The sequence below is a fragment of the Lontra canadensis genome, unplaced genomic scaffold (assembly GCF_010015895.1).
Source record: "Lontra canadensis isolate GAN:19392208 unplaced genomic scaffold, GSC_riverotter_1.0 scaffold8, whole genome shotgun sequence".
Classification (NCBI taxonomy): Eukaryota; Metazoa; Chordata; class Mammalia; order Carnivora; family Mustelidae; genus Lontra; species Lontra canadensis.
Window position 1 is genome coordinate 361,071 of NW_022631002.1, and position 24,708 is coordinate 385,778.

Below are 24,708 nucleotides of genomic sequence, written 5' to 3' on the forward strand. Positions count from 1 at the left end.
GCACGAGTGGCCTTAGCGCACAGGTCAGGCGCCTGGAAACGAGGCTGGCCTAGTTAGGGAGGGGCCTCCACCCCGCCTCCGGGCCCCCCAGATGCTGCTCTCAGGGACCAGAAATCTGAAACCACAGAAAGACTCCGAGGCCGCCGCACCCACCTGAGGCTGCTTGCTGCATAACCACGCCGAAGCGCATCCCCCGTGCGCACGGGGAGCTCTGGGCCCGGCCCGGGGCGCGCGAGGAGCACCTGCTTCCCCGGCTGGAGCTGCCAGGGCCTAGCTCAGAGGGAGGGGCAGCTGGAACGCGTTTCCGCGGGCGCCCGCCCAGCGCCCGCCCGCGGTCCCGCCCCAGGATCCGCGCGAGCCGCGGGGTGCCAGGTAGGCTGCAGATGCTCAGCAGAGCGGCACAAGGCCCCGCCCCCAGCTCCGCCCCCGCCCGGGGTAAGCCAAGGGGGCGGTGCCCGACGCAAGCTCCGCCCCGAGCGTCACGGCCGAGGCCGATGGGCGGAGCCGCCGGCGGCGGAAGAGCGCGGCAGCTGGACAAGTCCGAGGAGAGGCGGCCGATTGGGCTCCGCTGGGCCGAGCGGTCGCTCGCGGGGCCCACGGCACGATCTGGTGGGCGAGGTGGGTGGGGGGTCTCTGTTCGGAGCTGCTAAGTGGGCGAGGTCGCCGGGCTGTAGGGGGACATGTGGATGCGGGGGCGATGGGGGGCCGCACAGCCAGAGGGGCCAGGGTCACCAGGCCGGAGGGGGGATATGTGGATGGTGGGCGGTGGCGCACAGCCGGCGGGGAGAGGTCTGGTTCCTGACCCCGTACCCCCGCCCGCCAGAATGGGCAGCAGCTCGCTGTCCGAGGACTACCGCCTGTGCCTGGAGCGTGAGCTGCGGCGTGGCCGCGCGGGCGTGTGCGGGGACCCATCGCTGCGCGCGGTGCTGTGGCAGATCCTGGTGGAAGACTTCGACCTGCACGGGGCGCTGCAGGACGACGCGCTGGCGCTGCTCACCGATGGTCTGTGGGGCCGCGCTGACCTGGCACCCGCGCTGCGTGGCTTGGCCCGCGCCTTCGAGCTACTGGAGCTGGCTGCTGTGCACCTGTACCTGCTGCCCTGGAGGAAAGAGTTCTCCACCATCAAGGTAGGGCGGCGGGCGGAGGAGGCGCCCCTGTTCGGGTTGCTGTGTACCGTGTGGGCAGAGGCTACCACTGGAACAAGGGATTTCAGAGGTCTTCAGAGCTGGGTGGGTCTCCGGGGCTCAGAAGGGATTTGGGGCACTTTGGGGCAGCTTTGACCAAGGTCGTTCCTCCACCCACCCGGCAGCCCCAGGGCTGAAAACAGGGTGTGGGTGGAGGCCACCCGCCCCAGGTGCCTGCATCCTGGGGAGATCCTTGCTCCACAAAGCTTGAATCACTGTCCTCCCCCAAAGTGGCCTCACAGCCCCTGCAGCACAGAAATCCCAGGACAGGGGTTATAGAAGGGACTTGATGTTCCACAGTCACCCTAATCCTTCCATGGCCCCATTTATAGAGAAGGACTTCGGGTGGGTGTTTCGTGTATCCCCTGTGAAGTAGGTAGGGGCTGGAGGCCCTGCACACCCCAGGGTCTGCACTGATCACCCCATGGTGTAAGCTGCTGGCCTGCAGGAGGGGGCAGACGTTTGGCCCTCAAAGCTAATTTGGAAGAGTAGGAAGGTGCTGATGTCATTGGGCACGTGGGCGAGTCCACCTCCACTGGTTGCCATGGCAGCAGCAGCCTCCCTCTCTCTCTCCCTCTCCGTACCCACCTCCCTCCCTTCCTCCTTCCCTCCCTCCCTCCCTTTCCCTCTCCCCTCTTTCTCACCCCACCCTTCTCTCCTCTCCCTCTCCAGAGGTGAGCTCTGGAGCTCACTGCTTCATGGGGACACCTGGTGGTCGAGGTTCTAGGCCATGTTCATTCAGATTAACAGGGTGGGAGGCACCCTCAAGCCCCAGATCCACAGGTAGCCAAGAACAGAGCGGACAGGCCTGCACTTGAGGTGCTCCTGGGCTTTGGTGTTGGGCAGACATGGTTGGGATCTGGTTCTGCTTCCTCTTGGCTATGTGGCTTTGTGCCAGTTACCCAATCTCTCTGAGCCGCGTCCTCATTTGTGAAACAGACACAAGGACAGCGCAGGCCCAGGTCTCCTGTGAGGGGTGAAGGCAAACCCCCAAGTACAGTCCCTGCCCACAGCAGTGCTCAGTCTACGGGAGGTGTCCCCAGAAGCTGTCAGCAGAGGAATGCTGACAGCATCCCAGAGTTCTGGAATTTTAGAACTGGTCGTGTCACAGGACTGTCATCCTCCAAGCCTTCCAGGCCCTCACAGGACTGCAGCCTGGAGGGCACCTTCCCGAAAATCTGGCCTCCAGGGTTCTCAGCTCAGCCGCACATTAGAGCCTCCAGAAGTACCGTGTTCCATCTACCTGATAGAAGGCTTCACAGCTGGGAAAAACGACTGGCTCAGCTCTGTCCCAGTGGGGAAACTCCCCAGAACAGGAAGAGGGAAGGTGGGGTTCAGAACAGCAGATAAGCAACCCCATTTGTATCTGCACGACCCAATCTCAGCAAAGCCCCAGGGGTGACAGGAGGTGGAGACCCCAAGGGAAGTGAGGCGTTTTTAAGATTTGAGAGAGTGAGTGGGAGCAGGAGTGGGGGGTGGGGAGGAGAGGCAGAAGCAGACTCCCTGCTGAGCCCGAGACTCCATCTAGGACCTGATGGGACCAGAGACCTAAGCGGGGGAAAGAGCTCACCTGACGGAGACCCGAGACGCCACTGAATTTAGATTTCTGAACGTGGAGGCTCTTTTCCTTGTTTGGATTTCTAAGCTGGGCCTGCCCCAGCCATGAACACGGGTCTGCAGGGGTGGGTCGGAGCGTGTGTTGAGCACCCCTTCTGAAGGGAGCGTCAGCCCAGCCGGGAATGGCCTGGTTCTGGGGGGAAGCCAAGGCTAGGAGGAGCCTGAGCGTGGGTCGGGTCTCGGGCGGGCTGCTGCTGACCAGAACCCTCCTCTGCAGACCTTTTCAGGGGGCTACGTACATGTGCTCAAGGGCGCTCTCTCAGAGGACCTCCTCCTCCAGAGCTTCCAGAAGATGGGCTACGTGCCCAGGGACAACCACCGCCTCATGATGGCTGCCCTGCCCCCTGCCTGCCAGCTGGTGCAAGTGGCCCTGGGCTGCTTTGCCCTCCGGCTGGAGTGTGAGATCCTGGGTGAGGTGCTCGCGCGTCTGGGCACCAGCGTGCTGCCAGCTGAGGAGCTGCTGCAGGCCCGGCGGGCCAGTGCAGACGTGGCCTCCTGTGTGGCCTGGCTGCAGCAGCGGCTGGCCAGGGAAGAGGAGCCGCCGCCTCTGCCCCCCCCGGGGCTCCCCAACTGTCTACCGGAGCCCTCTGGACCTCTACCGGGACCTGCAGGAGGATGAGGGCTCGGAGGAAGCCAGCCTGTATGGGGGGGCCTCCCCAGGCCCTGACTCCCCGCCCCCTGAGCTGGCCTGTGGCCCTGCAGTCTGGGAGCAGAGCGCCAAACTGTGGGGGGCCGGAGGCGGGGCCTGGGAGCCCCTGGGGGAGGCTGAGGTGCTGCGGCAGGCCAGCAGCCCATCCTATGGGGCCTTGGAGGAGGAGCTGGAGCCCGAGCCTGCGGCCTTCTCCTTTCTCTCCCTGCGGCGAGAGCTGCTGAGTCAGCCGGGAGACATGGCTGCCCCCCAAACCCCAGGGAGCCCCGGGCAGGCCAGCCCCCAGTCCCCTGGCTACCAGGTGCATAGCTGCCTAGCTCCTGGGGCCCTGCCTGGCCTCTGCTGTGACACATGTCGCCAGCTGCATGCGCCCCACTGTGCTGCCCTGCCCACCTGCCGTCCAGGCCATGCACTCCGCCCACTGCTCAGTGACACCCAGCGGCGCCTATGGCTGCGGCGTGCACAGGTGGACACCCTGCTCTATGATGGACCCGGGGCCCAACCTTAAGCCCAGCCAGGCCCTGCATCAAGGGCCTCCCAGAGACTGTTTCTGTGGTGCTTCTCTGGGCCTCATCACTCTTCAGGCCTAAGCCCCCGGCCACCCTGCCCCTTGGGGACTCCTGGGCACAGCAAGGTGGGGAATCAGGCTTCGTAAAGGCTGGAGGTGGCGTCCTGCCTTCCATGAGAAGCTCTTGCCTTGGCCTGGCCTGCTCCCTACCCCTGCGCCCAACATCCAGGCCTGTGTCCAAATGTGCTCCGTGGGAGAGTCTCACTGCCCAGCCTAGAGCCAATGTGGGCCCCTCCTCCTCTTCCCCTCTCCTTCCCCACCCCACTGCAGGGCCAGCACTCAGCCTATAGCCCTTGACCTGATCCCTACCGCTGTCCCTCAGAACACGGCTTCCTCTGTGCCCAGGGGAGATTCTCCTCACAGGGGTGTCCTTGGCCATGGACCACCACTGTGGCCAGTCTGGGGTCTCTGCCGGGCCACGGCTGACCTAGCTCCTGGCCTAGTGGTGTCCTAAGCCGGTGCTGAACAAGCTGCGGCCTGGCTTGAGACGGGCTGCACCAGGCAGTTTGGTCCACATGTGGGGGAAGAAATGAGCTGATCTCAAAGCAGTGAGAAGGCTCCCCAAAAGCCCAGAGCACAGGCAGCGGGGGAAGGAGGCAGCTAGTGGAGCCTGGACAGGCTGCATCACTCCCCTCGCAGGTGCAGTCAGGTCAGCAGCCCATGCGCCACCTGCTGCTGGCTTTCTGCCGCACAGGCTCCAGAAGGCAGGGCGGGAGGCACGCGGGCTTCTCCCCAGAATGCTCCCTGCGTCTGGGGTAAAGACGTGGCCAGGCTCTCCAGCAGCCACCTGCTGAGGCAGACTCTCAAGGCCAAGACAGGCGGGCAGAGCCCCTTCCCCTGGGAACTATTTAGCCACAGGACTAGAGGGGAAAGGTGTGGCGCTCGGCCCGCCTGCTTGTCCGTCTCCCTTTCTCCCCAGCACTCACATGAGTCAGAACGTTGAAGTTCATTAAAGGACACTGAACCTGCTCATGCCTCTAAGAAAACCTTTTATCTCTCAGAGTTCCTGTTAGCATCAACTTGGGCCCCTTCCCCTCTGGGCCTCCGTGTGGGGATAGGAACAGCCTATCAGGTGGGATATGGCCCACACCTGATCGCTCCTTCCCATTCTGAATGCGCCTGGGGAGGCGGGTGGTGCACCACAGCCTCTCCCCCGGACAGACCCTGGTGATCAGGAGGGGACAAGCAACCATGCAGGGTCTCTGCGTCCCAAGCCGGCAACAGCCACTGAATTGGGCCCCGCAGATGTTTCCTCCTGGGAAGGGAGGGTCCTGAGCTTTTACCAGCTGAGGCCATGGCAACAGGTGTCCAGGAGCGTCCTGCCCCTTCAGGGTACATCCACCACATCCACTCCCCGCTCTTCTGGGGGAAGGGGTGTGATCAGCTGGAGCAGCGTGCTGGTCTCCACCTGCTGGAGAGGCTGGACCGCAGAGGCCTCCCCGTTTCACTGCTGTGCACCACTGTGCACCACGGTCGTGCCGGCCGGGCAGAGGGGGGCCCCACCTGTCACGGCTTAGAGCGCTTGCCCTGACCCTCAGACGTGGCCGGGATGGCCCGCTTGTTGCGGTGGTGGGGGAAGGTGGGCATGAGCTCCGGCTCACAGGCTGCGGGAAGGAGTGCGTTTGGGTCTGAGAACCCCACTGTGCATCTGTGATGAGCCCTGGGGTCACCTTTCCCTCCGCTCCCCTCAGGGAACAGTCTCTGTGGCCAAACAGCACCCACATGGGCCTCAGCACACAGCCCCTGCCCGCCCAGGCCTGCCCCACCACCCCTCAGGGGCTCGAGGAGCGGAGTGAGGCTGTGCCCCAATACACCCACCCCAGACAGGGCCACACGAGAACCCCCGCGGGGATCAGTGGAGGTCGGGGGCTGTGTGGGAGACTCACGCAGGGGCTTCTCCTTGAAGTACGAGCTCTCCAAGCCATCTCTGGCTGTTGCCCTGGAGAGGAGGCCTCCAGGTCAACAGAACCGCGGCTGCCAGAGGCTGGTTTTCCTCCTACCCACCCAGCTCCGCAGCCTCTGGTATAAAAGGCAAGTGGCCAGCAGGGGTCTGGGGCCGGAAACAGATGGGAAACCCAGAACGGACTCCATGACCTGGGTGGGCAGGGACCACCCGAATTGGGGGCCTGGTCCTCCATGTCTGTGTCTGGGAAGGGGGCATCTCTGCGGCAGCACGGCCGGAGTTCTGAAAACCCCCTCCTGAGGGCTCGAGGTGGAGGGGTCCCCATTCCTATTTTAGCATATGTGCTGCCGAAGCGAGCACGAGGGGTCCCCATTCCTAACCACAGGTCAGGTCAGCACCTTTTCTTGGGGTCGTACATGAAGAGGAAGTTGAGCAGGCGCAGGCCAGCCTCCGAGAGCCACGGGAACTTGTGTTTGAGGTTGTTGTACGGCTGCTTCCTCAGGCTGTACTGACCCACCAGTGGCAGCCTGGAAAACCCCTGCAGGGAGCAGGAGCTGAGCATGGGGCTGACCTGGGCATGGGGGTGGGTGAGAGCAGAGGCCAGGCACTCACTGGCCAGATGTTCTCACTGGGCGTGCCCAGCAGCTGCACAATCAGGTCCACCTGGTGGATCTCGGACGTGCCGGGGAGAAGGGGCTTGTGGGCCAGCAGCTCGGCCAGGATGCAGCCCATGGCCCTGCAGAGGACAGCAGGCCTTACCTCATGCACCTCTGCTGAGGCCAAGGGTTGGGTCAGGACCGGGTGGAGCTTGGGAGGAGGTCACGATGGGATGCAACCCCGTCCCAAATGGCCCTTCTGGGTGACCATGAGGGCAGGGCCTTTCTTCTGTGGAAGCTACTAACCCTCTTGGGATCCCAAGCTTCAGCCCTCCCCCCTCCTCTGGGCGCTGGGAGGCTGGCAAAGACCCCAGCCCTGCCCCTGCCAGCCCCCATGGGACCCACCCCAGCCCTTCCCCCAGGCCCTGGGAGACACGTTCACATCTCACCACATGTCGATGCTGGTTGTCTGCGTGGTGGTTCCCAAAAGCAGTTCGGGGGCTCGGTACCTGCAAACACAAGCACTCCCCCTTGTCCCCTGCAGTAAAGCCTGGGCCTCCACCAGCCTTCCTGATAGCCTGAGGCAGCCAGGGCTCTGGACTGCCAACCCCAGCTCAGACGACCTCATCCTCTCGGCCCACTAATGTGGGCGACGCGCCCGGTACCAACAACTTCGCTGGGCGGCTCCTCCAGGTCTACGTCAGCCCAGTGCGGGGACAGAGCTGGCTGACGCGCAGTGCAAGACAGAGGACTTCAACATTCTATGGTCAACTACAACCGTCTGCTGCTGCTTAAAAGCATGTGAGAAAAAATAACAGAAAGCTACAGAAAGCTGCGTAAACCCCCATTCCACAGACAGAAGCCTGAGAGGGCTCAGAACCAGGCAGGGCCCTCCCACCCTGCCGTGATGTCGTGTCCCCCCGAGAGCCCCGCCGTCTCGGGAAGCTGTGCTCAACCCAGCCTGAGTGTGAGCGGCCCTCTGAGGCTCCTCAGCCCTCAGGATCCTTGTGCTGCTTCAGCATGATCACCCCCAAAACTGCCTCCACCAGACATGCTCATCCTGAGGGACTCACCAGAGCGTGACCACCTTGGGGGTCATCGGCTTCACTGGGATGCCATAGGCCCGGGCCAGGCCGAAATCCGCTGTGACAAAGGCAGATAGGCAGGAGAGGCAGTGTCACCCAGCGGGGGGTGGGGGGGTGGGGGGTGGCGTGTGTGCACTAAGGAGCTGCCACGTGCGAACCAGCTCTTTGCCCTCAGGGGACTGGCAAGCACTGACCTGCTCCCCGCTCCAGGTAGCCTCCCACAGACACCGGCCACAGCGCCGGCACCCAGCACCCACCTGTCTTCACACAGCCCTTATCGGTCATGAGCAAGTTGGACACCTTCAGGTCCCTGGGACAGAAAGGGAACATCAGCGATCCCCAGGACACGAGCCCCATGGGCAACTGGGTTGTCACCATCATAGGCAGACTCAGAATATTGTCCTATACGTCCCCTGTCGGAACTTGGTAAACACGGGGATGGTAGGCACATAAGGCCAACCTGCAGCTGGGAGGACCAGCTCTCAGTACCCGTCTCGGGCCTAACACCCAGTCCTGTGCCTGTTCCCCACCCAAGGCCGTACCAGCTGCCGTAAGACACAAGAAGCTGCTGCTTGCACAGTCCTGCCCTGAGCCTGGAAGGTCCCCCACTTTCCCGGACTGTGTGACGAGACTCCGGGAGGGACCGGCCCGCTGCAGGGCCTCTCATAGCTTTGACTATGCACCCATCAGCTCCCCTGGGGGAAAGCAGGTGCTGTTTGGGCCTGGATCTTGCCCCAAGGAACATTTACAGAACTGCACTGAGGCCAGGCCATTTCCTCTCCAGGGGCCAGGACTGGCAGTCTCCCTTCCCATGCGTCACAAACCTGCCCTCCAGACAAACGTCCCTTCAGGCCCCACCCTCCTCAGACTCATCCCCAACCTGGGGCCCCTCCTACCTGTGGATGATGAAGTTCTGATGCAGGTACTGGAGGCCTCGGAGCACTTGCAGCACAATGCACTTGACCTACTCAAAAAGCAGGACGCATCAGTTAAATGTGCCACAAGGTAGATGGGACAATGCCTCCACTCCAGGCCCTCCAGCCTCACACCTGGGCCTCAGAGAAGGGTGTCGGCATGTTCTCCAGAAGGCTGGCCAGGTCTTGCTCACAATAACCCATCACTAGAAAGATGCTGCAAGAAAAGGGGAAGGCACAGAGCACTTCTCACGTCCTCCCAGGCAGGTCAAAGGGGTTGCAGGAGGGATGAATTTCATTTGTGGGGAGCACAGGGAGGAGACGGGGGAGACAGGCAGGGCAGGTTCGGCAGGGCCCAGTGCAGAGGACCAGCAGACTGCCTACCTTTCCAGGTGGTTCCCCACAACCACTTCCTTCAGCTCCACGATATTCGGATGGCGAAGGCGAAGGAGCAGTGTGATCTCTCGAAGGCTGCTGATGGGGACCCCTGCAGCCAGACAGCCTCCTCAGTGAGCTGCACCCCTACCCCAGCAGGGCTCTGCCCACAACCTCAGAGAGAATCAAGACCACCTGAACATGAACCTTTAACTCTTCCTTCATTCAATCATGTAAGACAGCAACCCTCTGTACTGACCACTCAACAGGACACAGGTCCACACTGAGCACAGCAAGGCCCTGCCAGCACAGGCAGCCAGGAAGGTGCTGGGGGGTAGAAATCAGGGGTGTGTGGAGCACAGGGGCTGCCAGCCTGGTCTTAGGCAGGGAGGGCTGGGTGGAGGGGTGACGGCTGGGCGGAGACAGAAGGTAGGGCCGTCACCACACGGGGGGAGAAGACGAACTGCAGGGGAGCTAAGGCCTGCAGTACGGGGGTGAGGACAAGGGGCTGGGGAAGGACAGGAGAGGCAAGGCCAGCCTACAGCCTCCCAGAAACAGGACCCCTTTAACCCTAATGCAGTGGCTCTCAAAATGAAGCGCTCAGGCCAGAGGAAGCCTCAGAGAACTGGCACCTTTCTGGCCCCTCCCACGTGGGCTCACCATCCTTCTCCTTGTCCATCCGAACCTTCTTCAGGGCAACAATCTCGTCCGTCTGGGTGTCCCGGGCCCGATCTGGAATGAAAACTCACCCATGATGAAATCTTACTTGATCCCACACCACACACCCTTATGCCACACAGGGGCCTCATTGTGATCTCTGGGGGGTGCCCATTCTCTTCTTCTTGATAACCAGATGCCCAGGGGCACGAGGTCCCAACTGCGCAAGCCGCACTGCCAGCCCCAGCACACACATGCTCTCTGGGGAGTCCTCTCCACTGAGCTGGGTACAGCTGGGTTCAGGGTGCTAGTTACAAGGAGCTCCCTCCAAGTTTTCCTCCTTAGAGTCAGGATGTAGGTCACCACTTTGCCTTCTGTCTGCTACGTTCAAGCAGCAAATAAGATACTTTATCTAGGACAAAATGCTTATTTTGTGCAAAGGAGGCTCTTCAAGGCACTCACGTGCGAAGCTTCCTTATCAGTGTGCTGCACACCAACCTCCCGGCCGCTTCACAAAGCCGCCCCAGCTGCTTCTGGAAGCTCTAGGTTCTGCCGTAACAGTTCCCTCCACTTGCAACCACACCGAGAATCGGAAGCTGGCACTGATGATTGTTACACCACGGATCAGAGCTCCCCTGCACAACTTCTACCATGTGATGAGGGTTTACTTGCTTCTAGCCCTAACACTGCTACTGCTGGGACAGACCCCTGCGCCCGAGGACACCCATCTTGGCCACTTACACACAATGCCATAGGTGCCTTCCCCGATGCGATTCAGCTTCTCAAACTCCTTCACACTCCGACACCGTCCCAGCTGAAAGACAGGGGCCGGCAGGGCAGGGCTTGGGCAGCTAAAGGAACAACTGGAGACGGATACTGAACACTTACTCCGTACCGAGGAGCTCAGTCGTGTTTTGCTCACCAAACGAAGTTAGCCACACCCTTGGGTGTTCAGATGAGAAAAGAGGAAAGATGCTACTGGGCCAGCAGACACTTGGTAGGCACTACCACAGACAGCATTTTCCCTTCCAATCCCATGGTCCAGATGTATGCTGTCCACAAACAACAACCACTGGCCACATCTGGCTGGCACGAATTAACGGTAAAATTTCATTTCCTCAGCTGCCATGTGTGTTGTGCTCCTCGGTGCCACATGGCTCATGGTAACCATCCTGGACAAGTCAGAAAGCAACATTTCTTCTTTTTTTTTCTAAGTAGGGTCCACACCCAACGTAGGGCTTTAATTCACAACCCCAAGACCAAGAGTCCACAGAAGAAAACATTTCCACCGTCAGAAAAAACTGAGCAGCACCAGTCTAAATTATGCTCCGGAGATGGACAAAGCTTCTACCAAATGCAGTGGAAACACTTCTGTGGCAGAGACTAACTGACCCCAACACCCACACAGTATTTCTTCCTCTGAGTTAGGGAACAGCCCGGTGGCACGTGGCTACCCAGCCGGTGGCTGTATTTCCCACCATTGTATTTTGCAGCTAGGCAAGTCCATTTCAGTCCACTTTGGCCAACGGGATATGAGCAGAGAGGACAAGGGCTTCAAGGAAGGGACTTCCTGATCAAAGGAAGTTGGCCGCCCACTCCTTTCAATCTCTGAAGCAGGGTGGGATTTGGACCAAATGCAGGTAGATCTACAAGACAGGTAACGAGTGCCTGGCCCTACCTTGTGGAAAATAGCTCCCTCTCCCTGGATGTTAGGGGAGAGAAAAATGAGAGAGAATTTTGAGCCAGCTCCAGGCCCAGCAAAGAGCCCGACATACTCAGGGCACCTGGGGGGCTCCGTCGGTGAAGCATCTGCCTTCAGCTCAGGTCTTGATCCCAGGGTTCTGGGATGGAGCCCTACATCGGGCTTCCTGTTCAGTGCGGAGCCTGCTTCTCCTTCTGCCCCTGCCCCGCCCCTGTTCATGGTCCACCCCCACCCAAATTAAAATCTTAAAAAAAAAAAAGGTTGGACGCTTGACTGAGTCACCAGGCTCCCCTAAAGCCCACACTCGAGCCACTGCTTCTGGGGCTGCACTCCTAGCGGAAGGCTGTACGCTAACACGCCTGCGTGATGAGGGACGCTTGCCGATGTACTGGACGGGCATGTCCCCTTGGCTAGAAGCACATGCAGCAAAGCTCCAATTCTCGCAGCCCCTCTGGCCTTGCTGCCTCTCACCTTCTCCGTCATCAGTCTCCATCTCATTCCGTCCTACCACTCGGGGGACAGGTGGGAACCACCGGCACCGAGCGCTTCCCGAAGGTGGCTTCGGGCTCCTCTCCCCCCCAGTTCTTCCTCACATTCGCTCCCGGGATGACTCCTGGCGCTGCCGAGTCATGACGCTGTTTCTCATCTCTTGGCGCTGCCCCGACATTCCAAGTCGGCACGCCAGGCTTCCCTGTCTCTCCGCACATCAGAACCCTAGTCCCACGGACCAGCCCAGCAGAACGTCCTGCAAGCTGCCCCCAAGGTGAACACAATTCTTTCTCTGAAATCCTGCTATTTCCGCGGCCAGAAGCACCACGCGGGGGTGCTCCTCTGGGTGTCTGGACTCCCATCACGCCCCGCGGTCCTGGGAATGCAGCGGGCACCTGCTGCGTGTCGGGGGATGCACTATGGCCCGAGGACCGCCACCGAGCGTTCGTGACCCTGACCGGCCTCTCAGAGCGCCGGGTACGGCCCGGCCCAGCCCCCAGAGCTCCAACGACGACTCCATACCCCCAAGCTTCACTTTCCCCACCCTGTAACGGCCGCTGACCGGACCACACGACGGGGCCGTATGCAGAGGCCTCGCGCAGAGCAAGAAACGAACGGAAGCTGCCGGCTCTCAGGCGGGGCGCGGCCCGGCCCATTCACAGCGCACCAGGAGAGCAGGCGGCCAAGTCGACCCCCGACCCCCGACCAAACCCCCCAGAGCCCAGAGCCCGCTCTTCACAGGCAGCTGGCCACGGGAGAGCCCCGGGGTCTGCCCCCAGACCCGGCCCTCGGCCCCAGAGCCCCTCAGCCCCCAAGTCCCGCAGCCCCAGAGCCCCTCAGCCCCCCAGCTTTGGAGCCCCGGATTCCCTCAGCCTCTCAACCCGGAGCCCCTCAGCCCCGGAGTCCCTCAATCCCGGAGCCCTCAGCCTTGGAGCCCCAGAGCCCCATCAGCCCCGCCGCCGGCTTCTGCGCCGTCAGCCAGGAGCTCTGGGACTGTCGTTCCCGCCCGCGTCGGAAACCTCAACGCTTTAGTGCGACACTCAGGAGCCCCAGGGAGTTCCAGGCCCGCCCTGCCGCCGGCAGAGCTCCCCGAGCGGCCCCCCGACGCACCCTGTGTTCCGGAGGCACCGTGAAGAAGCCCTCCTTACGGATACACTTCAGACGGATCTGCTCCGACTCGGACTCCGCGTCCCCCATGCCGAGCGCCGGCCCCTCCCCACCGCCCTAGTGCGCAGGCGCGGATGGGATTCTTCGGCGCAGGCGTGTGACGGACTTCCGGTGGGCGTTTCCGCCGGGCGACGGCTACCTTCGGAGCCCTCCGAAGACTCCGGAGGACCTCCGTCCTTGCGGTCCGCTGGCGCTCCCGGGGTTCCCGCCTCGTTTCGGTTTTCGGCTCGGGCGCTTGAGGCGACTGGGGTGCTGAGGAACGGCCGCAGGAGGAGGAGGCCGGTGGACGAGGGGCGGGCAGCTCTGGAGCCACGCAGGGTCGGGGAGCCGAGCGCGTCCGAAAGCGGCGGGAGGGGCGACCGGGACTCCGCGCTCCCGGCTGGTGCGGGTGGAGCGGCCGCCGCCTGCGGGGCCCAGTCGGACGCGGGCCTCGCGTCCCCGCCGCAGGCTGGCGGACGAGGTGAGCGATGCTCGAGGCCGGGCGCGGGGAGGGGGCGGGCGAGCCGGGGGCGCAGCGCTAACCGGGGGAAGGAGCTGGGAGAGCAGCTGGGCGTACGTGGTGACTGAGAAATTAATCCTTAGAATCACTGGTTTTAACTTAAATTGCCGAGGTCACTTCATTCCAGCCCTTTTCAGATTCGTTCGTAAGCACAGCTTCTAGCTAACAACGAGAGCAGAGTCCGTGTAGTTCGCACGTTGTCTGCTCGTGATGCTCGGGACGGCGGGAGGAGGGCCGCTCCTAGGGCGGATGGGGGCAGTGCGCTGGCGGCCGCGCTGACCCGGCGGAGTCAGATCTCGTCTGTACGGGCTTCATCTTCCCGCACAGTATTCGGGTGCGAGTCAGAACGGGGAAACGTGTCGCGTAAGTACAAATAGTGGGGCTGAGAATCGGCCGCTGAACACTGCCAAAATGGAATGCGTTATTCCGACTGGAAGTCTGTTCTCATGAATGGCGACAGAAAGACCGAGCGTGCAGCCTGCTGACCGTCCTAGGAACGACGGGAACACACACACACCGTTACCATACTAGAGGCCTCGGACCGGATCCCCCCCAGCCACTCCGGAGGAGAGTGGAGCCTCGGCCATGAGCTGCTGGTGAGGGTGGAAGGCCAGCAGGGGTCCCCGAAAGGCCCCTCACTGGCGGGTGGTAGCCACAACCCCAGGAAGTGGTCAGCTCAACTCCCCTCCTCCCACAGCAGCTCTCACAAGGCCACCGCCGAAGTTCTAAGTGCCATGTCCGACCCCTGCCCCAATTCCACATTCTTCGTCTGGATCGTTTACTACTATGGGTCATCTTAGAGTCAGGGTAGGAGCCCTTGGGCCTCTCCTGGTGACTGCACTTTCCTGTTCTGAGACTTGATGCCTTGAAAGTGAGTCCCCAGAGCCCAGCCTTTTTTCCAAGTACAGGGGACATTTCACTCGCTGTAACTGCTGAGTCCTTGCACCACGCCCTTCAGAAGTGGACAGAAAGGATTTTAATTGCCCAGCAAGAGAGAGAGAGATGCTGCGTGCCGCTGGTTCATCGCCCTGCAGAGCCAGTGACAACAGAGGTCTGCTAATTCACTTATCACCACAAAGTTCGGTCTCTGAGCCAGAGTCCCTCTTGCCTTCTGCCAAGCTGCCAGCAGCTCTGGGGAAGGTAAGACCAAGGTAGTCACTGAGAGGAATCTCGTTTACAGAAGGGGCAACTGCAGCTTCCCACAGGCAGGATGGCCCTTCTGCCATCATGGCTGAGACTCAGAGCACAGTGAGCAATGCCAGCCACTCAGAATGCTTGTTTATTCTCGGAAATGATAGGCATCTACTGTACTGGGGTTTCTGTGTCGGTAGTAGGGGGTCCATTCAACCTGCTCCTTAATGGTTCTCTGCTCGTCGCTTCCGATGGAACTGTAGCTGGTAAGAGTCTCTTTTGAGGCTCTAGTGATGATGATCTGTGGAATGACAGCTTTCTTCTTGCTCGCCTTTACCTTTCCATCAGGGTTCTCTAGAAGGAAGAAAACATCCAGGTATTTAATGTGTCTGTGGAAAAGCACTTCTACAAGGCCTGTGTTAGGGCCAAAGCAAGAGAATTTGATGTGTGGTTCAGGAAAAGGAGGGCAAGGTCGAAGGCAGCCCAAACAGTGAATGAGTGTTCCAGAGCTCTAACCAGCTGACACCTCAGGCACGAGGGTAGTGAATACTAGACACCCTCTTTCAGGGACTAGAAGGGAGACACATTTCCACCATCCATTGTGGAGAGACCGAGCTGCCAGCCAGCTTCTGGAACAGACAAAGAAGGAAGGGGACAGAGAGAGAGAAGAAGAAGCAGGGTCTGCCCCAGAGGTGAAGGTTCAGACACAGTTTCCAAAGGATTCTAAATCTGGTTAAAAACAAAACAAAACCAAAAAATCCACCTCTCTGTACAGAACCTTATCAATGAATGTGGAAGAATTAACGTTTCTCCTTTAAAAAAAAAAACCATTTATTTATTTTAGAGAGCAAGTGTGAGCAGAGGGAGAGGGAGGGAATTCTCAAGCAGACTCCCTGCAGAGCACAGAGCCCAGCGTGGGGTCAGTCCCATGACCCTAAGATCACAACCTGAGCTGAAACCAAGCGTCAGATGCTCAGCTGACTTAGCCACCCAGGTGCCCCAAGAATTAACATTTCTGGAATCAGCCACATTTTCTTAAACTTAAGCTTACAAGGATTGCATAGGACTTGTGAAATGCCAAGTTTGTCAAAAGTTACAAAATACCTAAGCAGAAGTGCTTTCACGCCTTCCCTGCTGCATCTCCCAGCCACCCCTCAACAGGGCTCCAGGTTGGAAGCTCAGGCCTCTGTTAAAGCCCGACAGAGAGTGCTCTCTCTGTACAGGTGTGTGCAGGTAGAGTTCAAGTAATCACACTGTCACACAACTGTTCCAAAAATGCTTCCACGCTGATCCTGTTGCTTTTTGTGCCCCACTTAAAATGCCTCGTGAACTCGGCCGCCTGGGGTCCAGTTCTCGGTCAGACATCATGGTGAGCCTAGAATAAGGACTGTGAATACCAAGCCACAACGCTTCCTGAAGTAGGGCCTCTTATGAGCTCTGTTTTACAGATGAAGGAACTGAGCACTGAGAGGTCGTGTCCTCAAGGCAGCTGGTAGAGGGAGATGCCAGGGTGGGAACTCTGTCCGTCTTCATGGCCGCACCCCAGCTTTGATTGTTTTAACTCCCAGTGAATGGCCCATGGCATGTACTAGGCACTGAGAGTGTCCTTTTTATTTTTATAAGTAAGTCAAAACCTGCATTTCATATTTTGCATTTAAATTTGGGGGTTTCATTTTTTTATATTAATTTACACATTCTTTTATATATTAAGACTAAAAAGCAACAAATATTTGATTTAAAAAATAATACACAAGCAAAAATTGCATATGGAAGGATTCTTTTCCTTCCTTCTTTCCTTTCCAGTGAAAAAAGGTGTTCCCTGCACCAAACCTATAAAAACTGTTAACAGTTTTACCCTCTCTGTTTAATTTTTGGATTCATGTAGAATTCAAGTAAAGACTGAGGCAAAAATACTAAGTTGTTTTCTTGGTTGTCGAGTCAGTTGTCCCAGCATCACAGAGTGAACGAAGGTTCTGTCTGCTAGGCCTTTCACGTGGTGCCTTCATCATGAACACAGCTCACACATGAATGTGGGACACGGCATGGCCACCTCTGCTCTTGCTGGAGTGACGTTTTCACGTCAGCCCTTCTCACACCTCCCATTTCCCGGTTTCCTGATGTTTTTACATTTTTATTCTCCTGGGTAAACTTTAGAATAATTTCCTCCAGGTCCCAAAAAGACCTGTGGTCACTGATTCCATAGATTGAGAACTAACATCTTTACATTTTGAGGTTCTCTAGTTCAAAACAAGACTTCTTTAATCTTAGAGGGGTTTTTTGTTTGTTTTTTTAATATTTTATTTATTTATTTGAGAGGCAGAGAGAGACAATGAAAGAAAGAGAGCATGAGAGAAGAGAAGTCAGCGGGAGAAGCAGACATCCTGCTGAGCAGGGAGCCCGATGTGGGACTCGATCCCGGGACTCCAGGATCATGACCCGAGCTGAAGGCAGTCGCTTAACCAACTGAGCCACTCAGGCACCCCTAATCTTAGAATTTTAAGACTTCATTTGGGAACAAGTATTTTTTAAGGGTTCTTGAGATGTATTACCTGTACTAATTTTCAGTTACTGCTTAACAAATCACTGCAAACTTAGTGGCTGCCTTAGAACAGCACATCCATTTATCATTCCAGTTTCTGTTGGTCCAGAGTCCAGCTACAATCCTGCCGTCAGCCAGGCAGCACCCTCGTCTGGACCTGGGGCCTTACCAGCTCATTCAGGTTGCTAGGTAGAAGTCATTTCTTTATGAGTGAAGGACTAAAGTCCCTACTTTGTTGCTGGCTGTTGGCAGGGGGTTGCTCACAACTCTTTTCACAAGACAACTTAAAAAATTGTTTTTAAATTGAAATAATACCCAATCAGGGACCCTGACATGGCACTCAATCCCAGGACCCCAGGATCATGACCTGAGCCAAAGGCAGACACTAAACCGGCTTAACCACTCAGGCACACCCCACTTTTACTTTTTTTTTTTTTTTTTTTTAAGATTTATTTGAGAGGGAGGGAGCAAGGGCGCACCAGTGGGGACAGGGGCAGAGGGAAAGAGAGAGAGTCCTCAGGCAGATTCCCTGTTGAGCACGGAGCCCTACTTGAGGCTCCATCCCAGGACCCTGAGATCACTACCCAAGCTGATATCAAGCATCAGATGCTTAATTGAGCCACCCAGGTACCACTGCACTTTTACCTTTTTTAAAAAGGTTTCTCCCGGGGTGCCTGGGTGGCTCAGTCATTAAGCCTCAGTCATTAAGCCCCACATCAGGCTCCCTGCTCAGCGGGGAGTCTGCTTCTCCCTCTCCCTCTGCTTGTGTTCCCTCTCTCTCTGTGTCCATCCAATAAATAAAAATCTTAAAAGTAAATAAGAAAAAGTAAAAGGCTTCTCCAATTAGGTCCAGCTCACCCCAGATAAACTTCATTTTGATTAAGTCAGAACCAGCGGATCACTAACCACATCACAGGAGTGCCGTCCTGTCTCATTCACAGGCTCTGCCTGAATTCAAGTGGGAGGGGGCCATACAGGGCTTGTTCACTGGGGGTGGGGATCTTGGGGCCCTCTTAGAATCTTCCCTCCCATATCACCAGATGTGTTCAAGGAAATTGGTATTTCCACCAACACTATGTCAGGGCACTTGATCTGTTGTGTGGTATACTTTGACTCCTGTTTGCAAATACTTTTTGACCTTACCATTTGTTTATAGAGGGTTTGGAGAGATGTTTTACTTCTCAATGTAGTCAAATCCTTCAAATATATCTTTGCAATATCTTTATTTGAAGCTTAGAAGGATGGTCCCTACTGAGGACACATAAGAAAATACATCCTTTTGCAGTCACTTTTTTTTTTAAAAAAGATTTTATTTATTTGACAGAGATGACAAGTAGGCAGAGAAGCAGGCGAGGGGGGTGGGAAGCAGGCTCCCGCTGAGCAGAAAGCCCTATGTGGGGCTTGATCCCAGAACCCCGGGATCATGACCTGAGCCAAAGGCAAAGGCTTTAACCCACTGAGCCACCCAGGTGCCCCTTGCAGTCACTTTTTAAAAAACATTTTGATGTATTTGAGAGTGACAAAGAAACCATGAGCGGTGGGAGAGGGAGAGCAGAGGGAGAAGCAGACTCCCTGCTGAGCAGGGAGCCCCAAATGGGGCTCAGTCCCAGGACCCTGGGATCATGACCTGAGCTGAAGTCAGATGCTTAGCCGACTGAGCCACCCACGCACCCCGCGTTGATCTAATATTATACTGGAACTACATTACTTTAATTATTGTAAGTTTTTTAAAAAGATTTTAAAAAAGATTTTAAGTAACCTCTACCTTCAACGTGGGGCTCAAACTCACAACCCTGAGACCAAGAGTCACACTACGAACTGAAGCAGCCAGGCGCCCCAATTTTGATACATTTTTAAACTTTTAATTTTGAAGCTATAAATTCACAGGAAGCTGCAAAAGTACAGAGAAGTCCCCATACACCCTCACCCAGTTTGGCCAGTGGTCCCAGTGGTAACATCTTCTGTAACTACAGGACAATGAAACAAGACACTGATTATGGCACAATGTGTGTGCTGTGCCATTTTAGTCCATGCAAACCTCAAAAAGATCAAGGTACAGAACTGTTTCATCATCACAAAGACCCCCTCTCCCTATACCTTGATAGCAAAATCCTTCTCCCCCTGCAGCCTCCTCACTCCCTGCCTTCACTAACCCCAAGCATGAGACCTTTTGAACTTGGCTTTTTTCACTATGTTTCTAGTAGCTGATAAACAAATGTCCCTTAAGTTTCTCTTCTTTTTCAAAAAATTATTGCAAATAAGTACACTCTACTTTTTAAAAAAAGCATGGAAACACTCAGACAACGTGAAAATAGAACAGTGTTGTGAGTACGCATACACGCATCACTCGGCTTCGACTGACATTTTGTCACCTTGTTTTGTCTACCTCAGTTTTTTCCTGTGTATTTGCAAGCAAATCTCAGACATAATTTTATCCATAAATAATGCAATATTGATCTCTATCAATTAAGGATTGTTTTAGCATCACCACAAGACCGTTGTTACATCTAAGAAAACTACCGTTGATTCCTCATTATCTAATACCCAATTTGGTTATCTCAAAAATGACTTAGCCCAGGCCCACAGTATATTTGGTACCTAGGTCACTCAAATCTCCTTGTACAGCTTTCTCTGCTATGGACTGAATGTTTGTATGCCCCCAAAAGTCACGTGTTGAAGGCCTTGTCCCCAGTGGGATAGTATCTGGAGGTGGGGCCTTTGAGAGGTGATCAGGCTGAGTTGAGTTCATGAGGGTGGAGCCCCCGTGATGGGATCAGTGTCCTTACAGTAGGAGGAAGAAACCGTAATCCCCTCTCTTCAGCCATGTGAAGACACAAGTAGATGGCTGTTTGCAGGGCAAGAAGGGATCATCTCAGAAAACCAAATCATGGTACCCAGGTTATGGGGTCCTCAGCCCCTAGGGTTGTAACAAATAAATGTCTGTTGTTGAAGCTACCCCTATTTTGTTATAGCAGCCCAAGCTGAGGAGGACACCCTCCTTTTTTTATGCCTTTTTTTTTTAAATTTTTTAGAGGACAGGAAGGGGCAGAGGGAGAGAGAATTTTTTTTTTTAAGATTTTATTTATTTATTTGACAGAGATCACAAGTAGGCAGAGAGGCAGGCAGAGAGGGGGGAAGCAGGCTCCCTGCTGAGCAGAGCGTCCGATGTGGGGCTCGATCCCAGGACCCCGGGATCATAACCTGAGCTGAAGGCAGAGGCTTAACCCACTGAGCCACCCAGGCGCCACAGGGGAGAGAGAATCTTAAGCAGACTCCACACCCAACACTGAGCCCAACACAGGGCTCGATCTCAGAACTCTGAGATCATGACCTGAACTGAAATCAAGAGTCAGACGAATGAGCCACCCATGCACCATGATGTCATTTATTGGTAGAAAAATTAGGGTCTTTGTTTTTTTTTTAAGATTTTATTTATTTATTTGACAGAGAGAGAGACAGTGAGAGAGGCAACACAAGCAGGGGGAGTGGGAGAGGGAGAAGCAGGCTCCCCGCTGAGCACGGAGCCTGATGCAGGGCTCAATCCCAGGAACCTGGGATCATGACCTGAGCCAAAGGCAGATGCTTAATGACTTGAGCCACTCAGGCGCCCCTCTTTTTTTTTTTTTTTTTTTTTAAATAGGATTTCTAGTATTTTGGAACTGGCTGATTGCAGATTTGTGGTGTATTAATCTCTTTAATGTCTGTATACGGACTTTGTAATGCAGTATTTTAAGTATAGAGATAAGTAGCAAGACAAGATGCTATACCCCCATCACAGGGTTCCCACGCTTAAAACCCACAATCAGACCTCATCTCTGCCCCAGCACTTACCCTCTGCTGGTTGCTACTGCTGTATAACAACTTACCCCAAACTTTCTTAGCTTAAAACAATGGTTTTATTTTCTCACAATTTTAAGGATCAGGAATTCAGGACAGGTCTGACCTGGCAGCTATCACTTGTGGTCCCCAGATGACTGCAGCTGAATGTTGTCCGGGGCTGCAGTCCTCGAGGCTCCACTGTGCTGGACGTGCAGGATGGCCGCTCAGAGGGCTGGTCACTGATGGTGCTGCTATGTGCTGGCGTGCGGCTCAGCTGGGAAGACTCAAAGGCCAGGGCTAGAATCACCTACAGGTTTGTTCACTCCCAAGTCTGGCACTTGGGCTGGAGGGCACTTCGTGACCAGGATTGCTGACAGCAGCACCTCCACGTGGCCTCCCCAGGTGGCTGAGCTGCTTGAGAGCATGACGTGGCAACTCGGGGCTCCAAGCACCAGCCTGGGTTCCAGTGAGCAAGGCAGGACTGCGTTACCGGTCATGGCCCAGCCTCAAAAACCACTGTTAGCACATTCTCCTGGTTACAAGAAAATGTCAAGCTTGCAGAGTTTTGAGAGAGAATATAGACTCCCCCAGGAGGGAGGAGCATCAGGGTCGCCAGCAGAACAGGAGGGAGAGGATGAGTTGTGGCTGCCTTTGGAAAATATCCTTAGCCACACTATACTCATTCACTTTGCAACAAATCTCAGATACCATCTCCATCAGTCACATCAGGACTCGGGTATATTCCATGCTTTTTGAGACACAATTCACACAAGAGAAAATGCACAGTTCCTAACATGCACACCTGGGTGAGTTTCACAATTGTATGCATCTTTGTAATCACCCAAACGAGATGCACAATCTTCTCACCTTGCAGAGTCCTCCTGTCAGCCAGCCACCCCCTCCCTGACCCCAGCAAGAACTTTCTGATTTCTGTCCTGCAGTAGTAAGACTTACTCTTACTAATTAGGTAGTAATGCACAGAAATTTGACTGGACACAACTTTACATTTCTCTAAGGCTTCTGTGGTACTTGGTTAATTGAAGGAAACTCTGACTTCCCCAAATCCTGCCTTTTCCAAACCTAATAGGGAAATTCTTCAGCTTTAAAACACAGCTGTGAGAGAAGACGCTCTTGCCCTAGTTTAGATGTTCTACCTGGCAGGCCATGCGTCTCTTTTCCCTTCTGACTGTTGGCTTGTGTTCTCTGCAAGGCCACCAAGACCAGCGACTCGCCTCATTCATGGAGTCTTTTCTGGGTTTACTCAGTCTCTTTGCAGCACATAATACCGTTGACGATTTTACCTTCTTTCTTTCTTTCTTTTTTTTTTTTTTTTTGGAGAGATTGTTTTACTCATTACCTTCTTTCTTTTTTTAGAGCTTTGTTGCATTATAATTTATGTTCCACCTGTTTAACGCGTCTGGAACCCCGCCGTTACCACTCAATGATTTTTAGCAAACTTTCAGAGTTGGACACCCATCAATCCATTTTAAGAACATATCCATCACCTTCAGAAGACCTCTTCTGCCCTTTTGTGGCTAATCTCTGTTCCCACCCTTAGTCCAGGCTTCTCCTTATATAAATCTGCCTTTTCTGGACATCTCATGTAAATGGCACAATAATATATGTGGTCTTCCCATCTGGCTTCTTTCAGTGGAACATTATGATTTGGGAACTTCTTCACGGTGCAGCGTGTGTCAGGAGCTTGCTCTGTGTCATGCTGAGATGTCTCCTTATATGGAGAGAGCCCACTCTTCACCTTCTTTCTTGCAAGTCCATCCTCACTTTAGCTCTCTGACCTCTCCCCTCTATGTCCAGCTTCTCTCCACCCTCTGAACTGAGGGTGTGACAGACACTGTTGGTGTCTCTCCCCACACCTGCCCTTGCTGACAGAGGTCCAGCCTCAGAATTTTCACACCGGGGCCCATCCTAGCAATGTTGGGCAGGGGACATCCAGCAGCGGAGGGTTCTGCTCCCAAAAAGAACAGCCTCCCATGGACGGGACAGCTGTCTTGTCTACATGTGACACCTAGAGCCATCCAGCTCTCTGGGGCAGGTACGGAGGGTGACAAAAGTATGCTCAAACAGTCCTTGATGTCACTACCCGCTGCTGAGCAAGCCACCCTGAGGGCCGTCCTCCGACCCTTTCCTCGGGGGACACTGAAGCGCGCAGGGAAAGCCGCATCTTGGTTGTTCTGTGGCTTCTGGCCAGAAGGCTCCTGACAGACTGGTAGCATTCTCCAAACCTTCTCCCCAGGACTCTGGCCCTTCCAGCATTCTTCCACTCTTAGGCAAAGGTGAGTGCATCAGGATCTGAAGGCAAGCCTTGCTCCCCAGCCCAACACCCCCATTGCAAATGACTTCCGGCCCTTGATGTCCCCACAGGTGCCTCAGTCTGAGCCTGCCCGTGCCCAGCTCCTCTCTCCCCGCCAGGCCAGCCTTCCTCCCATCAACTGACCGTCCATTCTCAAGGTCAGTGAAACTCAGGGCCCTGGACCTCCCACGTCTCATCCAACAGCAGGCTCTGCTGGTTCTACGTCCTGGATCCTTTTGGAATTCCTACTGCCAGTGCCTCATTAGCTCCTACTCAGTTGCAGCCCTGGGCCTAAGGTCCCCTCCCACTGCCCCAACAGCCTCCACTCTGGAGAAGCCTTTTCCCAAGGGACAAACCCCATCACACCTCCTCGTTTAAACTAGTTTAACAATTCCGTATCCACAACACACGTGACAAAACGAAGCAAAGGCTTCTTGTTCCGGCTGCGACGTGTGGCCTCCCCCTCCCCACATGCAAGGGTCTAGCACCCCTGGGCTGTTAACAGAGTGCATGAATAAAGGGAATAAATCTGCCCAGCCGTTTAACCCCTCTGTCCCACCAACACTGAAGCCTCTGCATCCGCGAGCCGTCCACGGCTGAACGCCAGACCGAAGCGGCCTTCCAGGGTTCTGCTGCGGCCTGCGGAGCGCAGAGGGCTCGGGAGTGCGCTGTGCAGCGGCGCGCCCCGCAGCCCCCGACGACTCGCCTCGATCTTCCCTGAGCTCACACTCCGCCTGCAGTCCTGGGGACGTACCTCCCGAGCGCGCCTGGAACCCCGCCGTTAGCATCCCCCCGCCCCCGGCGCCCGGCCTCGGGCTCCGGGCCCTGGGCATGTCCTACCTTCGACTTCAGATGAAGAAGGCCGCGGTCCCTCGGCTGCCCCTTTCTTCCCCGGGGGGCTCTCTGCGGGCTTGGTCAGAGGCTTCTCGGCCTCCGGAGAGCGCCTGTCCGTCGACCTTTCCCTCGTTTTCGCGACGGAAGAGCCGCGCGCCCTTGCCTCCTCGCCTGCAACGCACGCACGACCCGTTAGCCGCGTTCTCCTGCGGCTCGAGCTGCGGGTCCCCGCCCCGCCGCGGCCAGCTCGGGCCGGAGCGGCACTTCGCCTCTCCCAGCACCGCGCGCTCCCTGCCGAGAAGACCCCCGCGGCGCGTCCGTCGGGGAGACCTCGGGCGCCGGCGGGCGCCCCGCAGCTCCCAGTCCCGTGCCGACCGCGGCCCCGGGGCCGAGGAGACGGCGGGCCCGCGCTCCTTTACCTTTCCTAGACTTGGGTTTGCTTTTGGAAAGTCCCATAGGTGAGCCCACCGCCCCCGCCGGCTCTGCCCGGCCCGGGCCTCCGCACCTTCGCGGGCGCGCAGCCCGAGTGCCTCACAGAGAGTCCCGCGGCCGAGCAGCGCGCGTCGCCACGGCAACGCCCCGCCCGCGGGATCCGCGCCGCGCTCTCGCGAGAGCTGCCGCTCGCCGGAAGTGGGCGGTGACCCCGGAAGTTCCCGCGCGGCGGAGCGG

General features: G+C 56.6%; 3 protein-coding genes and 1 long non-coding RNA gene across 5 annotated transcripts; 2 read left to right on the forward strand and 2 right to left on the reverse strand.

Moving 5' to 3' along the window:
- Positions 1–517: 517 nt before the first annotated feature.
- On the forward strand, positions 518–4,901 carry SPATA2L (spermatogenesis associated 2 like). The gene is given in 4 exon segments (XM_032853742.1): positions 518–538; positions 824–1,127; positions 3,019–3,351; positions 3,353–4,901. Coding segments are annotated over 3 exon segments (1,242 nt in total). The 5' UTR covers positions 518–538; position 824; the 3' UTR covers positions 3,959–4,901.
- Positions 4,902–5,463: 562 nt separating this feature from the next.
- CDK10 (cyclin dependent kinase 10) lies at positions 5,464–12,957 on the reverse strand. 2 transcript variants are annotated; one of them, XM_032853743.1, is made up of 13 exons: positions 12,850–12,957; positions 10,290–10,362; positions 9,552–9,623; positions 8,901–9,003; positions 8,652–8,733; positions 8,499–8,566; positions 7,860–7,912; positions 7,591–7,660; positions 6,967–7,026; positions 6,534–6,657; positions 6,320–6,459; positions 5,905–5,957; positions 5,464–5,622 (listed from the first exon to the last, which is right to left on the reverse strand). In XM_032853743.1, exons 1-13 carry the CDS (start codon positions 12,934–12,936, stop codon positions 5,525–5,527), a joined length of 1,083 nt encoding a protein of 360 aa, XP_032709634.1. In that variant the 5' UTR covers positions 12,937–12,957; the 3' UTR covers positions 5,464–5,524. The 2 variants fall into 2 exon arrangements, with proteins under 2 accessions (XP_032709634.1, XP_032709635.1); XM_032853744.1 differs by having other exon boundaries at positions 5,465–5,622; positions 12,888–12,906.
- A 184-nt stretch (positions 12,958–13,141) lies between these two features.
- On the forward strand, positions 13,142–16,189 carry LOC116865532. The gene is made up of 3 exons (XR_004382226.1): positions 13,142–13,366; positions 13,733–14,545; positions 15,985–16,189. It is a non-coding gene; the product is annotated as an uncharacterized LOC116865532 (long non-coding RNA).
- SPATA33 (spermatogenesis associated 33) lies at positions 14,555–24,533 on the reverse strand. Its single transcript, XM_032853745.1, has 3 exons — positions 24,459–24,533; positions 24,046–24,210; positions 14,555–14,890 (listed from the first exon to the last, which is right to left on the reverse strand). The coding sequence occupies exons 1-3, from the start codon at positions 24,493–24,495 to the stop codon at positions 14,685–14,687; spliced, it is 408 nt and encodes a 135-aa protein (XP_032709636.1). The 5' UTR covers positions 24,496–24,533; the 3' UTR covers positions 14,555–14,684.
- Positions 24,534–24,708: the final 175 nt, after the last annotated feature.